This window comes from Mus musculus, chromosome 19 (assembly GCF_000001635.26).
Source record: "Mus musculus strain C57BL/6J chromosome 19, GRCm38.p6 C57BL/6J".
In the NCBI taxonomy this organism is placed as follows: domain Eukaryota; kingdom Metazoa; phylum Chordata; class Mammalia; order Rodentia; family Muridae; genus Mus; species Mus musculus.
In genome coordinates this window covers 11,488,734-11,514,689 of record NC_000085.6, presented here as the reverse complement: position 1 = coordinate 11,514,689, position 25,956 = coordinate 11,488,734, and the positions used below count along the sequence as shown (strand labels likewise).

General features: G+C 39.7%; 1 protein-coding gene across 6 annotated transcripts; it reads right to left on the bottom strand.

The window, feature by feature from the left end:
- Positions 1-2,112: 2,112 nt before the first annotated feature.
- Positions 2,113-25,735, bottom strand: Gm8369 (predicted gene 8369). 6 transcript variants are annotated; one of them, XM_030251029.1, is made up of 7 exons: positions 22,555-25,735; positions 21,884-21,912; positions 21,462-21,595; positions 12,411-12,531; positions 9,835-9,891; positions 6,298-6,399; positions 2,113-3,108 (listed from the first exon to the last, which is right to left on the bottom strand). In XM_030251029.1, the coding sequence occupies exons 4-7, from the start codon at positions 12,480-12,482 to the stop codon at positions 2,839-2,841; spliced, it is 501 nt and encodes a 166-aa protein (XP_030106889.1). In that variant the 5' UTR covers positions 12,483-12,531; positions 21,462-21,595; positions 21,884-21,912; positions 22,555-25,735; the 3' UTR covers positions 2,113-2,838. The 6 variants fall into 6 exon arrangements, with proteins under 6 accessions (XP_030106889.1, XP_006527322.1, NP_001157674.1 ...); XM_006527259.3 differs by lacking the exon at positions 21,884-21,912; NM_001164202.1 differs by lacking the exons at positions 21,462-21,595; positions 21,884-21,912 and having other exon boundaries at positions 22,555-22,652.
- Between the last annotated feature and the right edge of the window lie 221 nt (positions 25,736-25,956).

Here is a 25,956-nt window from a genome sequence, read left to right as displayed (position 1 = left end):
TCTCTCTCTCTCTATATATATATCAGAAAGACAGATAAGCAGAGAGACAGACACACTCAGAGACACACAGGTAGAGTGAGAGCGAGCGAGCAAGCAAGCGAGGGGGAGAGAGAGAGAGAGGGAGAGAGAGAGAGTTGTACATGGTGACTATATTATCTAAGTTTGGTTCAATTCTTGGTATACTTCCTCCTTTTTATTTTCTTTTAGTTGTGTGTGTGTGTGTGTGTGTGTGTGTGTGTGTGTGTGTAAACATTCAATAAAAGCCCACTTCTATTTCCATGACTTTCCAGAAAGGATGAGTATAAGATTGTGACACAAAACAAGAAAATAGGAGTAGATTCTGGAACTACTTAGAAACATTTTTTGAGACATATCTTCTCTGGCTTGTGTGTGAAACTTCTAAATTAAATCAGTTCACTGTTTATCCTCTAGACTTAGCATCCTCAGTGATTCCCGTCTACTGCAGAACCACAGTCACTCCTGTAGGGAGATATCAGGACTCCAAAAGGACATAAAAGCTGTGATATCTCCTGTCAGCTCTCTGTGTTACATGATCAGAAAACAGTCTCCTAGACTGCCTTGCTATTGGCTAAGCATCTTGTCCTCTAGAGAGAAGGTCAGAATTTTGTTTTCCTCAAGTGTGCTTCCAGAGGAAGAGTGCAGAGGATAAGAAAACTGAATAAACTCTTTACAGATTTAGGAAATGCATACTTAGAGCTACTGTAAAAATAATGCTCTCCTTTCTCCTACGACCTTTTCTATTATTCTATTCTCTTGATAAGGGGAGAAGTAAAAACAAACAAACAAACAAACAAAAATTAAAATGCTTCAAATGGAGAGGGAAAAATGCAGTATTTCACAATACCATCAGCCTTGCTCATAATATCTGTGGCTTATTGGGCAATAGGAAAGATGCAGCTGTGGATGCAGCCTGGCCACTGCTGTGTGTGACCAGATTCAGGGAACAAAGGGTTGAGAGCATAAGCACTTTCATAACTGACGGGACATCCCATCCCTAGCTGAGAACTCACTTCCTGTGATGAGAACAAGGAAGCAACAGCACACAAAGACCAGAGAAAGAGCTGCATGGAAGGAAACTGAGGACTGAGAGAATCATTGCAATCTTTGTGAGTGTGACCCATTGTCAACAGGAAGCCCTGCTGTGGGCTGGTCTGACTCTATGGTTTTGTCTTATGTAGTATTTTTTTATGGTTTTTTTTTACATGTACTCTTTTTTCTTTTTTTCTTTTTATGCTTTCATGGGAAAATTATTTATTATTTTTAATTTTTTTATTAGATATTTTCTTTATTTACATGTCAAATGTTATCTCCTTTTCTAGTTTCCCCTCCAAAAATCCTCTATCTTCTCTCCCCTCCCTCTGCTCTCCAACTCACCTACTCCGGCTTCCTGGCCCAGGCAGTCCCCTACACTGGGGCATAGAACTTTCACAGGACCAAGGGCCTCTCACCCCATTGATGACTGACTAGGCCATCCTCAGCTACATATGAAGCTAGAGCCATAAGTCTCTCCGTATGTTTTCTTGATTGGTGGTTTAGTCCCAGAAAGCTCTGGTTAGTTCATATTGATGTTCCTCCTAGGGGGCTGTGAACCCCTTCAGCTTCTTGGGTCCTTTCTCTAGCTCCTTCATTGGGGACAGTATTCTTTTCATTTTATGCGTTTTTTGCACAGTGTGCGTATGTGCACAACTTGTTGGATGTGCTGCGAAAGTCAGAAGAGGCCATTGGATCACCTAGAACCTGGGGCAAGATTGTTGTGAGCCACAAAACGGGCACTGGGAACTGAAACCAGGTTTTGTCCAAGAGCAACAAGTGCTCTGAACTGCTGAGCCGTCTCTCCAACCCTATTTGTTATGTTTTTCATGTTTTCTTTCTGAGAACTGTCTTGATATAACTATGTTAAAAGTTAATTTAAGATAATAAGTAAAGAAATAGCATCAGGCTTATGGTTTTGTTACGTTTAGCTCCTGGAACACAGCAATACCTGCAGATGTACCCTGGCTGCTTGGAAATATGCAAATAATTTAACCCATGATATGCCAAATTAATGCAGGATCTAAACTTATTCTATAATGAATAATAAACAATGACACATACTTAGAATCAGTTTATCTAAGAATTTACTGACAATTATTTCTCTTTGGGGAATTTAGCCTGATGGCAGAGTCTTTGGACATTGCTTTTAACCAGAAAGGTAATGTGTACATTCAACTTCAAGGTGGTGTAACCTTCAAAGTCAACCTTTAACTTCAATCCAGAGTAATAAGTGATTTTTTTTAGTTCATGTGTAATATAAACTCATATTGTATGTGTACTGTCTATAATCTCCATATCCACACTCTACATATACTATGTATATACAGTGAGATGCACTAAATTTATATAAATAAACACATGTATATAGATGTATGAATATGTTTGTGTATTTAAGGATCAGGCATTCTGATTTCAACCACTCTCTTTATTGTAATTTTTCAATATATCAACTAAAGTATGCACTATGTTATTATATGATGAGAATGCACACAGAAATTAAAATTGGTTGCTACCATTAGTACTTTAATACACCCATTGCTTATATACTTTATGTGTCTGCTCCTGATCATGAGCAACTAAATCTACTTATTTAGCAAAAGCCCAAAATAAGAGTGAACTACACTCTCCACTCTTTGGAGACCTCACTTCACTAACATAGGTGTTTGTTTGTTTGTTTGGTCAATTTGCATTCAAACTTCTTTGCCAATTCAATGCCCTTTGTACATTAAATGAATGTAAGATGTTAAATTTTTTTGATCTAGTAACTGCTTGACTTACACATTTTCAGCATGCCTGATAATTCCTACCAAACACACTGCAATGAAGTATTAATTTCCCAGGGAAATGCTTGCACACACACACACACACACACACACACACACACACACACACACACACACGTAGAGCCTTTCTCCCAGGTGGTTCTTGTATACATTTCCTGGAACATTTTTCCCTTGGTGTTCTGATGGTAGCAATGGTTGAAGTGTCGGGGGAGGGGGGGCGGGGAGATGCCATCACTGTCACAGCAGGATTTGGTGTTAGCACCAAAAGAACCTGTGAAATGAATCAAAATGTCATTGAGTCACCCAGTATAGTCAGTGCTTCCATTTTCTTACCCCATAGTGTCACTTTTACTAGTTTCTATAGTGTTGCTACAGAGTTGAATCACACACCAAACTGTGTTGTTTCTGAGCCACTTCATGGATCATCAGGTGTTGCAGACCTAGGACACTCATTCTGTGACAGAGATTGAGTAGAGTAGCTGGTGTCTGCAGCTGCATCTTAGAGCATTAGTTTTCTGTGTGAATGGCTTCCTTGAACCAAAGTGTCACAGAGAACGACAGTGGAATTCTTCCAAATTAGTTTGCTCCTCTTGACAGCTGCACATCCAGACCTTGACATGGTGGCCTTGAATGAAGTGCTGCACAAACGGCAGCCGCTCAGAATGGAAGATGACTCATGACACGGGGCAATATATTTTGACCTTCACTATTAAGGGGCATGGGCCAGCATTACAATGAATAAGGTGTACATACTTGAGCAAAACATGTGCCTAGGTCACTAGAGGACAGAAGGAACGGCATTTCTCAGCTCCAGGGAGCCATTGCTGGATTTCACTAGCTTCTTATACAAGCTTTGAAATAGCTTATCTGGCATACTGTATTCATGATTTACTTCCTGGCTATTTTTCTCCTCCTGTGTATTTTTCTCCTCCTACGTATTTTTCTCCTCTTAGGAATGGGATTTTCATTTCCCAATGTGACCTTCTTCTTCCTTGTTCAAGAGCATCTGCAGCAGTCCTTAGGTTAAGACAATGTCCAGGTGTACACAAACTGAAAGTTTCTGAGGAACAACAGCCCAATCAACACTATGAACACAGTTTAGACAGGGACTAGAAAGGAAGAATTAGAGTGGACAGAATGGAGCTGGATTTGATAAAAACACATTAAATGTAAGTAGGTCATTTATAATGTGAAAGAAACCAGTACACAGAAGACTCTAAACTCTAAACTCTTCTTCACTTGGGCTTCATCTAAGGGAGACAGCATACTGAGTGAGGTTGTGGGGCAGTGAGTCCACCAGATGCAAACAAAAAGTCCGAGTCTATAATGGTCGTATAAACGGTGCTTCACTCTGTGGCTGGGTGCCCTTCAGGCTCTTTCTACAGCTCACTAGTCCACTTCCATTCTTAGGAATGCTTTCTTTTCTTGATAAACTCTCTCTATTTCTAACATGAGTGAATGGTACAGTCCTTTGCTCTGCAACACAAGGATCTAGAATTGGGTGACCTCTGAACTCAGAGCTGTGAATTGGCACTCCTAAATATGTGTTCTTAGACTTTATGGGCTTTTTCAGTCTTTCTCTTGTTTCGGGTTTCCTTCTGAGTCTAGCTTTAAACTTTATTATTAATGAAATTAGGAAACTCAGAGGGGCAAAGTATCCACACTTTGGTCTTCGTTCTTCTTCAGTTTCATGTGTTTTGCAAATTGTACCTTATATCTCACTATACTAAGTTTCTGGGCTAATATCCACTTATCAGTGAGTACATATTATTTGAGTTCTTTTGTGATTGTGTTACCTCACTCAGGATGATGCCCTCCAGGTCCAACCATTTGGCTAGGAATTTCATAAATTCATTCTTTTTAATAGCTGAGTAGTACTCCATTGTGTAAATGTACCACATTTTCTGTATCCATTCCTCTGTTGAGAGGCATCTGGGTTCTTTCCAGCTTCTGGCTATTATAAATAAGGCTGCTATGAACATAGTGGAGCATGTGTCCTTCTTACCGGTTGGGACATCTTCTGGATATATGCCCAGGAGAGGTATTGCAGGATCTTCCGGTAGTACTATGTCCAATTTTCTGAGGAACCACCAGACTGATTTCCAGAGTGGTTGTACAAGCTTGCAATCCCACCAACAATGGAGAAGTGTTCCTCTTTCTCCACATCCTCGCCAGCATCTGCTGTCACCTGAATTTTTGAACTTAGCCATTCTGACTGGTGTGAGGTGGAATCTCAGGGTTGTTTTGATTTGCATTTCCCTGATGATTAAGGATGTTGAACATTTTTTCCGGTGCTTCTCTGCCATTCGGTATTCCTCAGGTGAGAATTCTTTGTTTAGTTCTGAGCCCCATTTTTTAATGGGGTTATTTGATTTTCTGGAGTCCACCTTCTTGAGTTCTTTATATATATTGGATATTAGTCCCCTATCTGATTTCCCAATCTGCTGGTGGTCTTTTTGTCTTATTGACGGTGTCTTTTGTCTTGCAGAAGCTTTGCAGTTTCATGAGGTCCCATTCGTCAATCCTCGATCTTACAGCACAAGCCATTGCTGTTCTATTCAGGAATTTTCCCCCTGTGCCCATATCTTCGAGGCTTTTCCCCACTTTCTCCTCTATAAGTTTCAGTGTCTCTGGTTTTATGTGAAGTTCCTTGATCCACTTAGATTTGCACCCATGGAAGGAATTACAGAGACAAAGTTTGGAGCTGAGACAAAAGAATGGACCATCAAGAGACTGCCATATCCAGGGATCCATCCCATAATTAGCCTCCAAACGATGACACCATTGCATACACTAGCAAGCGTTTGGTGCAAGGACCGTGATATAGCCGTCTCTTGTGAGACTAGGCCAGGGCCTAACAAACACAGAAGTGGATGCTCACAGTCAACTATTGGATGGATCACAGAGCCCCCAATGGAGGAGCTAGAGAAAGTATCCAAGGAGCTAAAGAGATCTGCAACCCTGTAGGTGCAACATTATGAACTAACCAGTACCCCGGAGCTCGTGTCTCTAGCTGCATATGTATCAAAAGATGGCCTAGTCGGCCATCACTGGAAAGAGAGGCCCACTGGACAGGCAAGCTTTATATGCCCCAGTACAGGGGAACACCAGGGCCAAAAAATGGGAATGGGTGGGTAGGGGAATGGGGGGGGGGAGGGTGTGGGAGGCTTTTGGGATAGCATTGGAAATGTAATTGAGGAAAATACGTAATAAAAAAATAAGAGAAAAAAAAAGAATCCAACTTTAAAAAAAAAAAAAAAGGGAACTCAGAGGGAACCTCAGTTTCCCCTCTCACACAGCCTGTTAAGACTGAGCAGGGGACAAGGCTAAGCTGTTGGTGGTCTTGATTCAAGAAGGTAAGAGAATAAGAAGATATGTCCTTGTAAGGTGGTAGATTTGTGTGACTGATTACAGAGCAATAGAGACCTACTCAGCATCACCAACAGGAACTGCTACTCACCTCTCTGGAGTTACAGCAGGAAGCTTTACATCCAAATGCAGAGATGGACACAGCAAGGCAGAATTCTAGCATATTTAAAACTAACTTCAAAGCATCCAAACCCTAAAAACAGATTCATACAAAGGAACGTTAAGAATGAAGATTACAAGTTTGAAATAAGTCCTCCTCCCCCTTACTACCATGCCAATCACTACCATACCTGGCCAGGGATTTGGAAATCCAGTTTTTGATAGAGCTCAAAACTAAGACAATTTCTTGGTCCCACAAGTGTCACTTATTTTCTTGCCTTTTTTTTTGTACTAAGAACAATTATCAAGACCCCCCCCGTCTCCAAGCCTGCTGTGCTCCATGCTAGACAATTCACATGGAAAAAAACAATAATACCATTTCAAATTTGAAGAAAATAGTCTTTCAGGTTGGTTTTTATATCCAAGCCCCAGGATGGGGTTAGTCGTGTTTATAGTGAGAACAGAAGTTGTTTATTCCATAATAAAGCCAGAATATCTTGGCCTATCAAGGCTGTCATAGTTATAACATATTTACAAGAGGATCAAGATCCTGAAGAATTCAAGTATAAGAGGTTGAGGATGCTTCAGGGTTTGCCTCAAAAAACAGAGGGCAGAAGGATGAGCAAGGAATGTAGACAGAAGGTGGAAACACAAAAGTCAAGAAAGTTACTTTTCCCTAAAGCTCACAGGGAAGACAACAGCCCTTCCAACAGTTGATTTTATGCAATTGAGCTTTCTTTTGAACTTCTGTCACCCTGTAATAATATATATGTGGATTATGTACTATAATGGTATTGATTGTCACAGCTATGGTAAATCATTGGAAGGTTGGGCTCCATACTCCTTAGGATTCAATGCATTTGGCTTTGTCTGCCTCTTCACCAAGCCACAGAATCAAAATGGAATAACAAAGGTAGCACCTTTGTTTTGAATTCTCCTGCCTTGAACTGGTGCCTAGAATTGGCAGGTTTGAATGATCTCAATGATCAGAAATGATCCCCCTCCTGTGAAATAGTCCATTGATCAGGAGCTTGGCACATGAGAAATACTGATTTAGTGGGCCATGAGAATATTTGCATTGGTTGTTATCATCTTTACTCCTGCTTCACAGATCCATTAGGCTCTGGGTTCAGGCCTTGTGGCAGGCATGACTGGAGAACAGAAACTAGAGAGATAGCAGTCTCACATAACATATAATTTATTTTACATAAACAAGAACAGGCTAGGCCTTGTAGCTCACAACTATAATGCTAACATTGAGAAGAGAGGATGGTCTTTAACACAAGGATAACCTGGGCTACATAGTAATACTCCACTCTCCCTAAATGTCCATCACACATAATGAAAACATCAACAAAGACAAAACAAAGCAATGGTAGATTTTCAACATAAGGAGCATATGTATATGTGTTTATAATACACTAATAAAGCTGTACTATCATTTTTCTTGGTAATTTTGGCTGATAATTGGCAATTCCATGTGTCTTGTTCTGGTCATTCGAGGTAGCATGCATTCTATCTACTCTTTCTTACAAATAGCTTACACCTTTAAACCTGTTTTGCAAAGATTATCAGCTATATAGTCTATCTTTGTCTCCCAAGAGGATTGGCACCTCCCACCATTAGGAACTTGGTTTTATTTTGATTTCTCTGGCGGCACCAACTGAAGATCAGACATGACATATTGGTGCCTATGGCGGAGAAGTAGCCATGTTAGTGGTTTTCTTTGTACTTAGTTACAGACAGAAGAGAAATAATGAGATTTCACCTGACCCCTAAATAAATATTTTTCTACTTCACTATCATTTTCCAATATCACAAATTGATTTCTTTTCATATTCTCTTTTCTTTTTCCCAATAATTTATGTTTTATTCACTTTACATCCCAATCACAGCCCTCTCACACATCTTTGTCCAATCCTAACCTGACAATTCTTTCCCTGATTGCCACTCCCCTTCTCCTTAAAGTCAGGGAGCCCCCCTCTGGCTACTACCCCAAAATTGATTTTATGATCAGAGTGTTGACTGTTGCTTTTGCAAGAGTCAGTGAGCCCTTGCCTCCTCCATGGCATCCCATCAGCAGAGTGAATACTCACGTTGGTGATTGGATGATTATCAAAACGGGGAGAATATATACCCACAACCACACTGATGACACCAATAGTGATTGCTGCCACAGCCAACACTATCAACAGAGGTGATAGTGTTCACAGTTAGACTGCTGATGACCTACAAAGGAGTTGGCACCAGTTATCAATGACATCCTTTGTATAGCTCCATCAATATTTGAACTACACCATCTCATCCTCTTTTTTTCCAAAAGTAGATTTTGTGTCATTCCTTATAGTACCTTTACTTCCAATCCCTTGCCAAAATAAAAACATAATAACTGTTATTCCTGGACTAAATCCTCCAGATGATTCTCAAGGGAACAAGATGCTCTTCAAATATGCTAGTAAAAATTTTCTAAGTCTTTGACACATTGTAGAGAGCTCTGTCTGTCATTTTCCACTACACAGTGCTGCGAATACCTAACTGTTCTTGTATAAATGATGACGGCCAGGTCCCTCCTGCATATTTCCTCCTATGCTGCAGATACAGCTCCACAGTCTCTTCTCATGGTTCAGTTAAATAAACTTTATTGTGAGAAGTAAAACTACTCAACAAACTGAAGTTTGCTGCATCTAGAACATGAACTACATTTTAGTGGTCAGAGTAGGTGAAAGATGCTAAGGAGGCTGACAGGATTTAGCCTGGGTTTAGAAAGGTCACTTTGATCATGCTACACAAGTTGATGTTTACCTGATGCAGGAAGTGAAATTCAAATGCAGCTTTTAGAGAATGTTGAACTCTTGACTATTGCCTTTATCCACTTTATGATTGACATATCATTGTAATTGTCTTTTAAAGCCATTTATTGTTTTGTTTATAAATGATTTCTCTGCCAATATGTACATAGATTATGTGCGTGCCTGGTACCCACATAAGCCAGAAGGGGGCTTTAGATCCAATGGAACTGGATTTATGGTTGACTGTGAGCCACAAAGTGGCTTCTTGGAAACAAATCTGTTTTCTCTGTAAGAACAAGTTCTCTTACCCTCTGACTGTCTTTCTGGACTGTGTAAAAAATTTTTTTATACCTACTATTTTTGATACATCCATCAAAGGTATTTTAATATGTCAGTCAATAATTTTCTTTTTATTTTTGCCACTGCAAATATTTGGGTGCCAGTATCATGGGCTGGATAGCAATCTTCAAAACTCATCTGTGTAAACAACACCTGACATTTCTCCGAATTCACTGTACCAGCCTCAAGATTCTCCCAGCAACTGCCTTGACATTATATCCTGTCAGACATGATGAGACTTGTTATGAACCAGTAGCTCAGCTACACTTTTGAAAGTCAGGTGCCTCTAAAGCCCATAGCTGTGACTTTAGGAAAATAGAATTAACCCCTTTATATCTTAGCAGAATGCATACTTCATAAAATTACTCCCTTTTGATAGCAAAATAAACCAAATTACATACCAGGCTTTTTGTAGTTTTCACTCCTGCTGCAATTGACAAGGATCCTGAGACAATGAACTGGTCATGAGGGGAAATATCCAGGTTAAACATCTTTAAACAGTTGGTATAACTCATAGCATACTAACCCTGACTTGTAAATCAACTGGATTTAGTAAAGTAACCGACTGTCTGAAAGGCAGCAGTTTTCTATGTCACCCACCTTCCCCATTCCCAGGAGAGAAGAGAGGAAAAGTAAAATGAGTTATGGAAGAGCCACCAAGGTTTTGTTAATAGATTATTCCATTTGTTTATCTTGGATGTTTGAAGTAAGGTCTTGTTATGTAGTTCTGGTTGGCGTGGAGCTTGCTACATAAACCGGGCCAGGCTTGTGCTTGGAGTGACTCTCCTGTTTAAGCCTCCTGAGTGAAGGGATACAGGCAGGAGCCATCGACTCTGTCTCAAAATTTTGATAGTATTTTCTCTATGCTTCAGTATAGAGGAAAAAGCCATGGTCCCTCTTTGCTGTACTTTTCCTCCTTAAAGATCTATGGCTGGAGTGATCATCTTTCTAATTACACTGACAAAGTTGTCTGCAGTTTCTTACTCTGGAGACATTTATTTAATAGGAGGGCACTTTGAAATTAGATTTTATATATTTGAAAAGAAACTGAGGACTTTTTACATTTTAAATTATCAGGTACTTTCACACACTTTTTATTAAGATTTTAACAATTATTCAACTCTCATCTAATCAAAAATTTTAAGAGCACCGAAGACTAACACTTTCCAATCCTTATAACAAGATGTTGCCATTATAACACCAAACTAGGGAAATTAGGGAAAAAAAGAACCAAAACACAAAAATCCAAAAACCAGAAATAAAATTATTCCTGTTAAAAATACATATTGGAAGCTGTAAATAAAATAATGGTAACAAATTAAATTATATATTAGGTGATGAGCAGAATATGTAGCTCATTTGAGTCTGCCTATTTGGCCATTATTTTCAATTTAATCAAAATGACTGCTGTCAATTTGATTGAATTGACCTCTTTAGACTATTCAGTTTAATATTCAGATGTCTGGATTTGCTTTCCAAATTTTAGTTTAGAAGGTTTAAAAGTTAGAGGGTGTGTCAGTAGGACCACATCATTGAAACTAAAATCAAGATATACATGAGAGGCTGGGGAGTTGCATGTCTTTCCATTGCTCCCCTTGCTGGCCTGAAACCTTGAAGTGGATCTTCCATCACGAATTATGGGAGTTGTTATCCAAGATGGTAATGAGTAGGAAATAAAGACTGAAGCAGTCATCGACAGTGAGGAGATAAATGAGATTCTGAGATCTTGTTCATGGACTGAATACATCTTGAGAAAAGTAACTTTGCTTAGTCTCATTTTATTTCTCAGTTATACAGTGAAGATAAAGGCAAATTTCTCAGACATTGTAGTGATTAGTTGAAGTGGAACATTATATACAAAACCATTTAGTAATGTGCCCAGATTATATGTAAGCTATTCGTGATATTATTGATGGGATTATCATCATCATCATTATTATTACCATTGGTATTATATATATATATATATATATATATATATATATATATATATATATATATATATAAAGTGTCATGAAACTTTGAAAAATGTGGCAGTCTGTGGCATTCTTCAAATCTTAAACACTTGTTGTAAATAAGAAGGGAAAATTAAAGAACCAGGTCTACCAAATAACTAAATTTTCTTATTCTCCAGTGCATCAACAAATGGAAACCTTGCATCACTTGAATAAGACTCTAAGCTGTAAAATAACAAATAACCAAGATTATGTATATTGTTTATTTGTCAGTTCATAAAATATAGGTGAGTAAATGTTTGATTTTCATATCTAATTGACACTTTGAACTAAAAAGATTTCTCTCATGTTTATTTATAGAGGAAAGTTTTTAAGTTTCAGAAATTCTTATTAAAATTTTTGATTAGTTATTTTATTTAAAATAGAAACAAAATTTATCTACAGCTTTCCTATTCTCTTAAGCATTTATTGAGATTTGTTTAACCAGATACTGTTAAAAAAACCTGCTCAGCTTTCTCCCCTCGCCTTTGCCAACAACGCCCGTGTTTCATTCATTCTTTCATGGGCTTCAGAGTTTTGTGATTCCTTCCTAGCTAGAGAAGCAGATCTCAATTCCCCAAGTTAACAATAGCAAGACAGTTATCCTTGGTTTAAGAATATACTTGTAACATTTTATGAGCAGTGAAACAGGTCAGCAAGTCATATCACTCTTTCTAACTAACCCTATGATTGATTAGCAATGAGCTTCTTAGAAAATCAGTTGTGTCAATGTTTAAGTAACTCTTGTGGGATTACATGACCACAAGCTGTCACAATACATCTTAAGTGACATATTAAATAAACAGTTCACCGATCTTATATGAGTGGCATGTTGATATTGTAATATGAACAAGGAAATACTGCATCAGGTTTAAATATTTTGTTCTCAAGTTGAAGGAGTTGAGAGAAGATTTCACCCAAAGTTAGTATAGTCAGAACAAGGTATTATTATCCCCAGTTATATAAGACTGTATGTTACTCACCATTATTGGTCCCCAAATTGGAACCAGTAAGATCACTGAAAAGACTGGTCCGTCAAGGTCCATATTTATCATAATTATTATTCCTGTGCTGGTTTATGAGAGCGATCATAACTTGTACAGCCTAGACACAAAAAATCAAAACATTATCCACCAAAATTATGCCCATGCTTAAGTACTATCAAACCACCAAGTTACCACCACTTTCTCCTTTTATAATTCACAGATAAATGTGCAATATTATTCTTTTGTCAATTGTCTTCCTATACAGATGAGATGTACTAGCTGTAAATCCTCTCTTGGACTCTCTCTATCTGTGTCTCTGTCTCTCCACAGGCACGCACACACACACACACACACACACACACACACACACACACACACACGCACACACATTTCAGTAATTTTAAACTTAGAGGGAATTTGTGACATTCTTTCCAGAGATGCTTGTATGATGCCCATGGTGCATCTCTACATCTGTTGTTATCCTTTGTCACACAATCACACAAGAAAGTATCATGAATTAGTAGGAAATTATACCAGCAAGCAATAATTTGAGGGAATAAAGCTGGATGCAGATTGAGGTAAATATGAAGGGCCCAGATGATCTTCTTTGGGAGCTTGGAGTTTGAGGAAGGAATTTGTATATGGTGGCCCAACGATGGAGGAATTTGAGTATAACTGTGTACATAATAAAGACATAAAGAAAATGAAAGCAACATATGAAGATGTGTGGGAGGAAGTAAGGGTAGTGTGTAGAGGGGCATGAACGCGACGATATGGAAAGATTGAAAAAAACCACTTATGTATTTATTATCATACATTTGTTCATATATAACAACAATACTTAAAGAAAAAGAAGTAATGAATTTGAAAGGGAGGAGACAGCTTGGGAGAGTTGGTGGAGAATGAAAAGTGTATAATCACATTTTAGTTAATTTTTTTAGAATGAACAGATCTAAAATGAGTTAGTCCTCTACATTTTGATTTGTGAGACCCCACCCAATATAATAGCCTAGATAAGATAGAAAAACAGTTTTAATCTCTTGGTAAGCGAAGCTCTTCCAATTCTGTTTCCAATTTTACTTTGAATGCTCATGCTTTTTCTTTACTTTGGACTTCATTTTTCAAATTAGTAGTTAAAGCATTTGTGCATGTTGACTTCATCTTCAGGAGGTACACTCCAGTTCATCCCCTGGTCCATAACAAAGAAACCCATCATATCTGTGCTATCTCTTCACAGAGTCTCTGGCTTCCGGCAGATACAACTCCCCTCTGCCTGTGAACTACTCAACCAACCTGCAGTGCAAGGAGAAGTTAAGCAGTCCCTGGTACTTCCTTCTAGTGAGAATTATGGTTTCTTAAAAAACCCAGGTAGTTATGATATGTGAGTATGTTTTTGTTTTAATCCAAGGGGTGGGATATGGGGCAGCTTCAGATTGGACACAGCTGATAACTAGGATGGTCTAGTGCTGTAGAGTGTGCATGATTTTTGCCAACTGCAAATGTTTGGATTCATGAAAGAGTATAAATGTGAGAGTCCAGAGCCCTGAGCAAGCCTGTGATGGCTGCTGGTCACCTGCTACTGTTAGCTCCTGCTGTTGCCTTTGCTGCTTTTGCTATTGCTGGATTGCTGGACTGCTGGTTGTTGGTTAGAGATATACACTAAGATTGAATTTTCCCTGAGGAACTTGATACCCTAATCAGCAGGAAGTAATCTAAAGAGATGTAAGCTCCCTTTCCCAGTCTAACCTTTCTCTCCTATCTAGTCTTGGGGGATTGCAAGGGATTAGGGTAGAATTGGGACAGAGAAAGGTGATAGATATAAGAACACAGTAACATAGCAAAAAATATTCCTATACTTCCCTTTCATGTTTCAGAAGGCAAAGGTGCTATTAAGAGAGCCCAAGGTGGGATCCATCCCATAATCAGCTTCCAAACGCTGACACCATTGCATACACTAGCAAGATTTTGCTGAAAGGACCCAGATAGAGCTTTCTCTTGTGAGACTATGCCGGGGCCTAGCAAACACAGAAGTGGATGCTCACAGTCAGCTATTGGATGGATCACAGGGCCCCCAATGGAGGAGCTAGAGAAAGTACCCAAGGAGCTAAAGGGATCTGCAACCCTATAGGTGGAACAACATTATGAACTAATCAGTACCCCAGAGCTCTTGACTCTAGCTGCATATGTATCAAAAGATGGCCTAGTCGGCCATCACTGGAAAGAGAGGCCCATTGGACTTGCAAACTTTATATGCCCCAGTACAAGGGAATGCCAGGGCCAAAAGGTGGGAGTGGGTGGGTAGGGGAGTGTGTGTGGGAGGGTATGGGGGACTTTTGGGATAGCATTGGAAATGTAAATGAGGAAAATACCTAATTTAAAAAAAAAGAGAGCCCAAGGTGAAGGTTTAGTCCACTCAAATGCACAAGCTTATTCATTTGTTATAAAGAATGTCTGCTATGCCTCTCAGAAATACTATCAGACCTCTGTGATGTGCTGACATCCTTGGTTGCCTATTCATTCCCCTGTTGGGTCACACTCACTAAAGAGGAATAATAAAGATGGGAATCTACAGGGTGTGACTCTCTTTGGTCAAACTGAATACAGAAAGAAACAACCTAAATCAAACAGCTTGTGGTAATTGATCATGACAAAAACTGAGCTCTGAGCAGGAAAAATTCTGTGCCTAAAATCCAATAATCTGAAGGATGGAGAGATGGTTCAGTGTTTAAAAGTATTGTTTACTATTCCAGAGGACCCAAGTTCAATTCCTAGCTCCTATATGGCAGCTCATATCCATATGTACCTATAATTCTAGGGTATAAACACCTTCTATGGTCTTTGAGCACCAAGCATGCATGTGGTATACAGACATACATGCAGACAAAACACCTATACACATAAAAGATTGAATAATCTGAACTTTTTTTCATAGCTTTCATTAAGATGGGAATTCCTGGTTACTCTTTGTATCACTGACTTCATCTGTGCAAGAGTGCATTGGGCACAATTGCTGCCAATCTTTCTGATCTTCACATTGCTAAGAGTCTTCTCAGCGTCTTCCATTGATGAACATTTATACCAGAGGCTTCAGCTCTTGGCCTGTGTGTCTCCTTAAATGAAGCCAATGATGCTTTGAGTACAAGTTCAGATCACAGACCATCCCAAGTGAAGACTAATTCTGTTAGATGGGTGTTCAGCCTCCATCTTTTGTTTTTTAATTTTTTATTAGTTATTTTCTTTATTTACATTTCAACTGTGATCCCTTTTCCACATTTCCCCTACAAAAACTCCCTATCCCATCGCCAATTCCCCTGCTCACCAATCCACCCATTCCCACTTCCCTGTCCTGGCATTTCCCTGCACTAGGGCATTGAGCCTTCACAGGAGCAAAGACCTCTCCTCCCACTGATGTCCAACAAGGCCATCCTCTGCTACATATGTGGCTGGAGCCATGGGACCCTCCATGTATACTTTTTGTTTGGTGGTTTAATCCCTGGGAGCTCTGGGGGTACTGGTTGGTTCATAATGTTGTTCTTCCTATGTGGTTGCAAACCCCTTCAGCTTCTTCGATTCCTTATCTAGCTTCTCCATTGGGGACCCTGTCTTCAGTCCAATATAGCTGGCTGAGAGCATCCACCTCTGTATTTGTCAGGCACTGGCAGGGTCTCTCAGGATACAGCTATATCAAGCTTCTGTCAGCAAGCACTTATTGGTATCCACAATAGTCTGGGTGTATATCCACCAAATTCTGCATGGAACAGATATTTTCTTAACTCATGGACTATTAGAATAATATATGGGTGACAGATTAATATTATGGAAGGTTGCTAAGAGTTTGTGAAATGGTCAATCAATTATTTGAATATCATGTTCAAGTTTTTGATATCCTGAGGATAGAGAAAAATTAGAAATTAAAACAACTTCATTGATGCCTTCTTAAAGCATTTATCTTTTCTTTTACTTTCTTTTCAAAATATTTATTTATTTTTGGGAATATCATAATTGTGTACTGTATTTACATCTTTTCCACCCCACCCCATCCTCTCTCCAACTTTTCCCATGATCTCTTACTTCCTTTCATATTTAAAACCTTTTCCCTTTAAGTATTATTGTTAAATATGCATATGATTTAACACACACACACACCGTTGGGTCTATTTAATGTTGTTTGTATGTAAATGTGTTTAGGGATGATCACTTAGGATTAGATAACCCATAAGAGAGCTCCTTGCTAGAGAAGACTGTTTTTCCCTCTCTCCAGAGTCAATAATTGCCTGGAGTTTTCATCTTCTCAAGGGTACAGCAGCGACACTATTATCTTGAGAGTAGCCAAGAGACATATAATGGCTTTAAAGACACAATAGGAGAAAATCCATGCCTGGTATTGTAAAGATAGCCACCTACCTGTGACCGGTGAGGTCATGGACACTGGAGGAGAAGCTATTGCTGACACTTGAACAAGCCTTTGTCTTTTCCTTGTCCTTATCCTTTGCACCAAAACTGCCTCCCACCGTACAGTTAAATGTGCATTCAACCCAAGGTCAAAAGTCTAGAGTATGTAGTGAAAGGTGACCTCATTTTTCTCATGTTTACCTAGATGTCCCATGTTCATCCAGTAAATTAAAAGCCATCATGTTGAAGCCTAGGAAGGCAAATTCCTGCACCTACCTACTTCCACAATGCCTGTCCTCTGAAATGCCTGAGGAGGGCCAAGCTCTGGAAAGGCACCCCAGAGTTTTTGTTCAGAGCCAGTGGCCACCCCACACTTGGTACCTTGCTTTGCTTAAATTTGCATAATTCTTCTAGCACTTCTAAATCATAAAGGCTATGATATGAATCTCTGAAAAAACACAACCACTTCCTATTTTTCTATAACTGACTTTCGATTTCTCCTCCATGGTGTGTATATTTATTGTGAAATATACTCAAAAGGAGTGGCTCCCATTAACAGAGTTTTTATTCCACAAGAAAATAATATCGCTTATTGTGATGATAAGTTTGGAGATTTACTTTTTTGTAAAACTCTGACAAAGGAATATAAAGAAAGTACTATGATACTTAAAAACGTTGTATGACCCATTACTTTGTTTATTAAGTATTAATAAAAAGAAAAACTTAAACCTAAACAAAGCAGACATATCAAAATACAAAAAATGTACAATAGTAAAGATTTAACATACTCAGACTAATGTTGTTTAGACGGCCTTTCAAATCTGTTTGAAAAATCCACACATTGTAGTTACATTTGTTTTCCTAGAAACATGTGTTTTTCTAGAGAACTGTGCATATAGATTTTAATTGTATTGTGTGTGCAGGATTCTCTGTCAGAGACTTGTCATGAATTCATCATTGTTACACAGCAACAATGAATACAGTGCTTTTCTGGGTCTACGAAGCATCCAATTTCATAGAAAAACCTTATTCTCTAAGACAAACTTAACCACAGTCATTTTTTTACATAATCTCATTAGTATAATGAACTTAAGATATCTTACACAAAATCAATCTTTGATGTTGGGTGATTATTTAAAAAAACGGGGGGTTATTTAACATATTATTTGGTGGCATAACAAAAGGCATGACCACAGAAATTGACAACTCTACCTAAGGTTATCTGTCTAAGTCACAATGTAAGATAGGTAATACTGGAAATGAGAGAGGTTACTGTTGCCTGGCGAAATGGAAACTGTGAGCAAGACCCAAGGTTCTCTCTCTCTCTCTCTCTCTCTCTCTCTCTCTCTTGGTTTTTTGAGACAGGGGTTTCTCTGTATACCCCTGGCTGTCCTGGAACTCACTTTGTAGACCAGGCTGGCCTCGAACTCAGAGATCCGCCTGCTCTGCCTCCTAAGTGCTGGGATTAAAGGCATTCGTCACCACGCCCAGCTCAAAGTTTTCTTGATAACACAATTTATCTTTGTAAGAACTAATCAGAGTCACATAACACTACTTGAGTCCCTCCTAAGAGCAAGGCTTTCACTGATCTAACCATGTGCCACAGGTTGAGAATTGCTCTTAGAGGTACTGTTTTTTGTTTGTTTGTTTTTGTTTTTGAGGCAGGGTTTCTCTGTGTAGCCCTGGCTGTCCTGGACCTCTCTCTGTAGACTGGGCTGGCCTTGAACTCTGAAATCCACCTGCCTCTGCCTCTCAAGTGCTGGGATTAAAGGCATGCACCACCACTGCTCAGCTAGAGGTACTGTTACTTCAGCATTTTTATATTGGAATCAAGCCTCTATCATATGATCCCTTGGGGATCAAATTTCATTTGTCTTACTCAATACACATTTCTTAGGTTAAGTTTACATTAATGAATCATAGTACAGGCCACAGATACAATGATAAAAAATGTTTCATAAACTCTCCTCTCCAAGGAGTTTGATAAATTTAGAAACTCAGGAACAAATTCAGGGAAATCCTAGGAAATTCAGTGAACTGATAAGGAAGCCTGCCATTAGAATCTTGGACAATCTGTTCTCTGCCTGGTAAAGCAGAGCCTCCGGAGAGCTCAGAGGTCACCAGTGACCACAAACATTGGAATGAAGAGGAGCTTCATGGAGATGGGAGCATCTGAAAGGAGAGCTGATGAGTGAGCAAAGCCATCACAATGGAGGAGAGTGAGATGATGGAAGGACACCTGTGCATCTAATCAAGTAGTAACCTCATCCCAACTGGATTTGTGAAAGGCCTTCAGGGGCAGGAATGTGGGTTGGGTACAATGCAGTGACTTTGGTTCTAGATAATGCAGAACTGCAGGTTCTGTGTAGCTTCTCCAGCTATGGTAGTGTTAGCAGTAAGTGACGCTGCCTTAGAAGTCCACTGTAGGAAGCACCCATAGGAGCAGTGGCAACATTGATAACTGGGTACCCAATAGTGCTTTGTGATTCTATTCTTCTTGGTTTTCTCTACACTGCTGACACTAGATAAGAGATCCTTCTTGGTTTAAGATCCAGCAACACACACAAGCAACCACTGCAGTGCTGGGTTCCAAAATACAGGTTTCCTGAGCAGCTGCAGAGCCAGAGAACCAGGTCCTCTATCTAGACTCAATTAAGCTGTTCTCACCTGGAATTTAGACTGTGTTCTTTCTCCATGGTGATTAAGACTGCAAACATTGCATGAGACTCTGGATGATTCCAGAGGTCCAGGTGTTGAGGGTAAAGCATTGATATAGCTCTGACATTGGTTAAACATGAAATATCAGTATGCCTATCAAAGTTGAGACAGGCTCCATGGAGAGGTAGATACCATTATAATTTAGGACCTTGAGCTAACAGGGTGTAGAGTGAACTTGAGTCCTAGGTGTTGAAACACCATTCAGCAATGACCCTGGAGCTTAATATCATTGGATGGGAAGCATGGAATTGTACAGAAATTTTCCCAATGTGTACATGTGTATGTATATATGTAGAGTTTGTTGGAGCATTGCTCCATCCACCAGTTATATATATGTATGTATGTACTGTGTGAAATTGTTGGAGCTAGTTGAAACTTGCTTCATCTACCAAGTGCCCTAATTATTCAGTTTCACCTTCCCTCAAAGGGCCATTTTCAGTTTCAGCTTCCCCTCAATGATGCTTATGAGTTCCTGTGGAAATAAATGCTCAGTGTGTCACACACCCATGCATGCTCCCCATGGGAGTTTATCCCCAGAGCCTGTGCCCCTGTGATTTATAATTAATCTCATGTTATTTGTGCTTCTGTTAGATCTGGAGACGCTTTCAAAGACAACGTATGACATTTGTTTTACAATCTTACGAATGCCTATGGATTAAAAAAACCAGTCAGTCCTTCTGTTTATATCTGTAAGACTTTTGAAAAATGTTTCCTGGGTATATACCCAGAGGATGCCCTACCCAGCCACAGGGACATGTGTTCTACTATGTGTATAGCTGCCTTATTTTTGATAGTCAGAAGCTGGAAACAGCCCCCCCCCCCCCCATGGAAGAATGAATACAAACAATTTGGTTCATTTAAACTATGTAATACTATCCATCTATTAAGAACAGGACATCATGAGTTTTGCAGACAAATGAATGGAACTAGAAAGTATTTATCTGTCTCCTAAGAGGCTCTGCCAGTGCCTGACAAAAACAAAGGTGGATGCTCGTAGCCATCCATCAAACAGAGCACAGGGTCTCCAATGGAGAAGCTAGAAAAAGGACCCAAGGAGCTGAAGGGATTTGCAGCCCCATAGGAGGAACAACAATATGAACCAACCATTACTCCCGGAGCTCCTAGGGACTAAACCACCCACCAAAGAGTACACATGGTGGGACCTATGGCTCTAGCCACATATGTAGCCTTGTCGGTCATCAATGGGAGGAGAGGTCTTTGATCCTGTGAAGGCTCAATGCCCCAATGTAGAGGAATGCCAGAACAGGGAAGCGGGAGTAGGTGGGTTGGTGAGCAGAGGGTGGGGGGATGTGATGTGAGTTTTCAGGGGAGGGGGGTGAACCAGGAAAGGGGATAACATTTGAAATGTAAATAAACAAAATATCTAATAAAAAAGTTTGAAAAAATTATTAAATAGGTGAGTTGAAGGAAAAAAATGTTCAAGTAACAATATCTGGAAAAAAGTTCTCTTAACCTCCACGAAACCAAACTAATTTCATTAAACTCCTGAGTATCACAAGAAAAGAAAGAAAGAATGACAAATAAATAAATAAATCAATAAATAAAATATCATCCCAAGTGAGGTAACTCAGATCCAAAAGGACATGCATGGCATGTACTCACTAATAAGTGGATACAAACAAACAAACAAACAAACAACAAACAAACAAAAAACCAAAAAAACCAAAAAACACAAAAACAAAAACAAAACCGAATACCCAGGATACAATCTACAGAACTCAAGACATTTAACACACTGAAGGGCCCAAGTGAGTATACCTGAATCCCACTTAGCACAGAGAAGAAATCAATCACAGCAGGCAGAGGGAGTGAGGGATGTAAATGGGAGAGGGGACAATGGAGGGGAAAAGAGAAACATGATCAGGTGGGGGGGGGGCCAGAATCAGAGGGCCAGTAGAAAGAATGGAAACAACCAACCTTGGGAGGTATGAGGTGGGCAGGTACCCTCTAGAATGTGCCAGAGGTCTAGGAGGTGAGAAACCCTGAGGACTCAGAGGGAGGGACCTTAGATGAAATGTTCAACAGTGGGGAGAGGGACTTGTAGAGTCCACCTGCAGAGGAAAGACAGGACATCAAGTGGAGAGATGAGGTTACCATCCCACAGTCAAAAACTCTAACCCAGAATTGTTCCTGTCTAAAAGAGCTGCAGAGACAAAATGGAGAAGAGACTAAGGGAAAGGAGGTCTAGTGACTGGCCCAAATTGGGACTCATCTCAAGGGAAGTCTCCAAGGTCTGACACTATTACTGATGCTATGGTGTACTTACAGACAGGAGCCTAGCATAGCGGCCTTCTGAGAGGCTCAACAAGCAGATGACTGAGACAGAACCAGGTACTTACATCCAACCATAGTCTGAAGTCAGGGACACCTGTGGTTGAATTAGAGAAAGGCTAGAAGAAGTTGAAGAGGAAGGTGACCCCATAGGAAGACCAGCAGTTTCAACAACTCTGGACCCCTGAGATCTCTCAGACACTGAGCCACCAACCAAGCAGCATACACTAGCTGATATGAAGTCCCCAAAACATATAGAGCAGAAGACTGTATGGTCTGGCCTCAGTGAGAGAAGATGCACCCAACCCTCAAGAGACTTGAGCCCCAGGGAGTGGGGAGGTGGGGTGGGAGTGGGGTGGGGACATCCTTTGGAGATGGGGAAGGAGAAATGGAATGAGGAAGTGTAGAAGGATGAACCAAGAGAGGGATAATGACTATAGTGTAAAAAAATTTAAATAATAATAATAATAATGGTGTTTGGCTCTCAATATCTCATACTAGGTTGGCATTTCCTATAATCCCCAAGGACAGGCTATTGTAGAGAGTGCACATCAGACTTTAAAGACTCAAATATATAAGTTACAAAATAAGGATTATAAATATCATCTCCTCATCATATTTTAAACCATGCTTTTATGTTATTAATCATAAAATATTAGCAAACAAAACATAAGTCTTTTCTTTAAAAAAAAAAAAAACTTGCTCCTCGACCTTTAATAGAGTAAAAAGATGTACTAACCAGACAATGGAAAGGATCAGATGTCAGATGATTTATTTCAGGAGGAGCTTTGCTTGCCTGTTTTCACAGGACATTCGTTCACCTTTGTAGATATCGGAGTGGTTGATTGTGCCAGGACTTCCCCCAATTGACTTAGAGGCAGAAACATTTGCTTCTGACATTTCCTCCCCACCCACCTCAGCCATCATACATGAGTGGATGTGTACTCTGAGGAGTCAAAGTAGAAATTACTGTTTCTATATAAAAGTGTAGACTTGTGATTCTGTTTTTTTTTTTTTTTAACTATCTTTAATCTATTTTTACAGTCCAGTCCTTACCCTCCTCCTGGTCATCACTCTGACAGTTCCTCATGCCATACCTCCTCCTCCAACCCCTTCTCAAAGAGGATGTCCCCACCTCCCACCCACCAGACCTCCCCAAACCCTGGGGCCTCAAGTCTCTTGAGGGTTAGACGAGTCTTCTCTCACTGAGGCAAGACCAGGCAGTTCTCTGTTGTATATGTGTCAGGGACCTTAGACTAGCTAGTGTATGTGGCCTGGTTGTTGGTTCAGGGTCTAAGAGATCTCAGGGATCCAGGTTTGTTGAGACTGCTGGTCTTTCTACAGGGCTGCTCTCCTCCTTAACTTCTTCCAGCATTTCCCTAACTCAACCATAGGGGTCCCTGACTTCAGAACATTGGTTGTGTGTAAGTGTCTTCTTCTGTCTCAGTCATCTGCTTGATGGGCCTCTCAGAGTGCAGCCACAACAGGGCTCCTGTGTGTAAGCACACCATAGCATCAGTAATAGTGTCAGACCTTGGAGACTTCCCTTGAGATGAGTCCCAAATTGGGCCAGTCACTGGACCTCCTTTCCCTCAGTCTCTTCTCCATTTTTGTTCCTGCAGAGACAGTTCTGGGTCAGAGGTTTTGACTCTGGAATGGCAACCCCATCCCTCCAATTTGATGTCCTGTTTCCACTGGAGGTGAGCTCTACAAGTTCCCTCTCCCTACTGTTGGCCATTTCATAAAGGTTCTTCCCTTTGAATCCTGAGAGTCTCTCATCTTCCAGGTCTCTGGCACATTCTAGAGAGTCCCCCACCTCCTACCACCCGAGGTTGTATAGTTTCACTCATTCTGTTGGCTCTCAGGGCTTCACTCCTTTTCCCCCACCAATACCTGATCATCGTTCCCTTTCCCCCTCTCTCTCCCCTTTCCCACCTAGGTCTCTCCCTCTGCCCCTGTGATTGCTTTCTTCTACCTCCCAAGTGGAATTGAAGCATCCTTGCTTGGGAAACATTCAGCTTGTTAGCCTTCTTGAGTTCAGTGAATTTTATCCTTGGTATTATGTACTTTTTTGTCTAATATCCTGCACTGATATCTGTACTAATTTGTCTAATATTAGTGAATACATATCATGCGTGTCCTTTTGAGTCTGAGTTACCTCATTTAGTATGATATTTTCTAGTTCCAGTCATTTACATGCAAAACTCATGAAGTCCTTGTTTTTAATAGCTGAATAGTATTGCATTGTGTAAATGAACCGCATTTTCTGTATCATTTCTTCTGTTGTGGGACAACTGGGTTGTTTCCAGCTTCTGGCTATCACAAATAAGGCCATTATGAACATAGTGGAACACATAGTGTGTGTCTGATTCTTTCCCACCTTTTTCTTGCTGGACCCTTTTTCTTCTCTGGATCCAGAGACTTCTCTCCAGAACCAGGGAGTCCTCCACCAACCCCAGAGAATCAGAAAAGTCTTCTGAATGACCAATTGCCTACTCCTACTCTATTACCCACCTACATTTACCCTAGCTATCAAATCTGTGTTTTGCCAAAATAGAAGAAGCATTCCCAACCACCCTCTATGAAGCCGGTGTCACTCTAATTCCAAAGACACACACACACACACACACACACACACACATACACACACACACACACACACACACACACACACACACACACTCAGAGAGAGAGAGAGAGAGAGAGAGAGAGAGAGAGAGAGAGAAAGAGAGAGAGAGAAATCAAAACTACATGTCATTTTCCTGATAAACATAGACCCTAAAATGCTCAGAATATTTACACAAAGAATACAAACATGTATGAAAAATATCATCTACCATGACAACTCTGGCTATATCCATAAAACATGATGGAGTGGCTCAATTGTCACAAGACAGTTAATATGATAAATCATGTAAATGAACTTAAAGAAGAAAATTATAATATCATATCAAGAGAGTGTAAATAGACCATTTGAGAAAGTCCGAAAGGTCTTCATGATAAAAATCCTACAGAATGTATGGCTAGGGGGAACACAACTCAATATAGTAAAAGCTATATGTTGGAAACCCATAAACAACATAATTGTAAGTGAAGAAAAGCTTGAATCAATCCTACTGAAGGCAAGAGAGAGACAGGAATTCTATTATTTGGACTCCTTTTTAGTATTGTGTTCTGAATACTAGTTGGAGCTATAAGGCAAGAGAAGGAAATTGAAATGGGTACAAATAGGGAAAGAAGACAACAAACTATTCCCATTCTCAGTTGACTTGACACTATGCATGAGAGACCCCAATAATTCTACCAGAACACATCTCAAAATGAAAAACAAATTCAGGAACATGGCAAGATATGGTGTCAACTTGAACAAATCAGTAGCTTTTTTTACACAACAAACATACATAGAAGGAGATCATTGACATCTTCCCATTCACAATATCCTCAAAGAAAATAAAATATTTAGGAATAAACCTAACCAAGGAAAAGAAGGACCTCTGTGATAAAAACTTTACAGTTCTGAAGAAAGACACTAGAAAATGGAAAGTCAGCCTTTACTTGTGGACTGGTAGAATTAACTTTGTGGAAATAATAATTTAACCAAATGCTATTTACAGATTCGAAGGAATCCCAATCGAAATCCCCATATCACTCTTCACAGAAATAGAAAACTCTCCTAAAACCTATATGGAACTACAAAAGACCCCAGATAGACAAAACAATCCTGAACAAAAAGAACAATGCTGAAAAGATTACCATTCCAGACCTTAAGATATATTCCATAGCCATGGCAATAAAGACTGAATGATACTGGAACAAAAACAGATGTTTAGACCAATGGAATAAAAGCAAAGACACAAAAATGAACACAAAATTTCAGCCAATTAATACTTGACAAAGAGATTACAAAAAGGCTGGGCATGGTGGCACATGCCTTTAATTCTAGCACTTGGGAGGCAGAAGCAGGCAGATTTCTGAGTTCAAGGACAGCCTGGTCTACAAATTGAGTTCCAGGACAGCCAAGGCTACGCAGAGAAACCCTGTCTCGAAAAACAAAAAAAAAACAAAAAAAAAAAAAAAAAACAACAACAACAACAAAAAAAAAAAACCAAAAAAAAAAAAAAAAGGAAAGATTACAAAACAT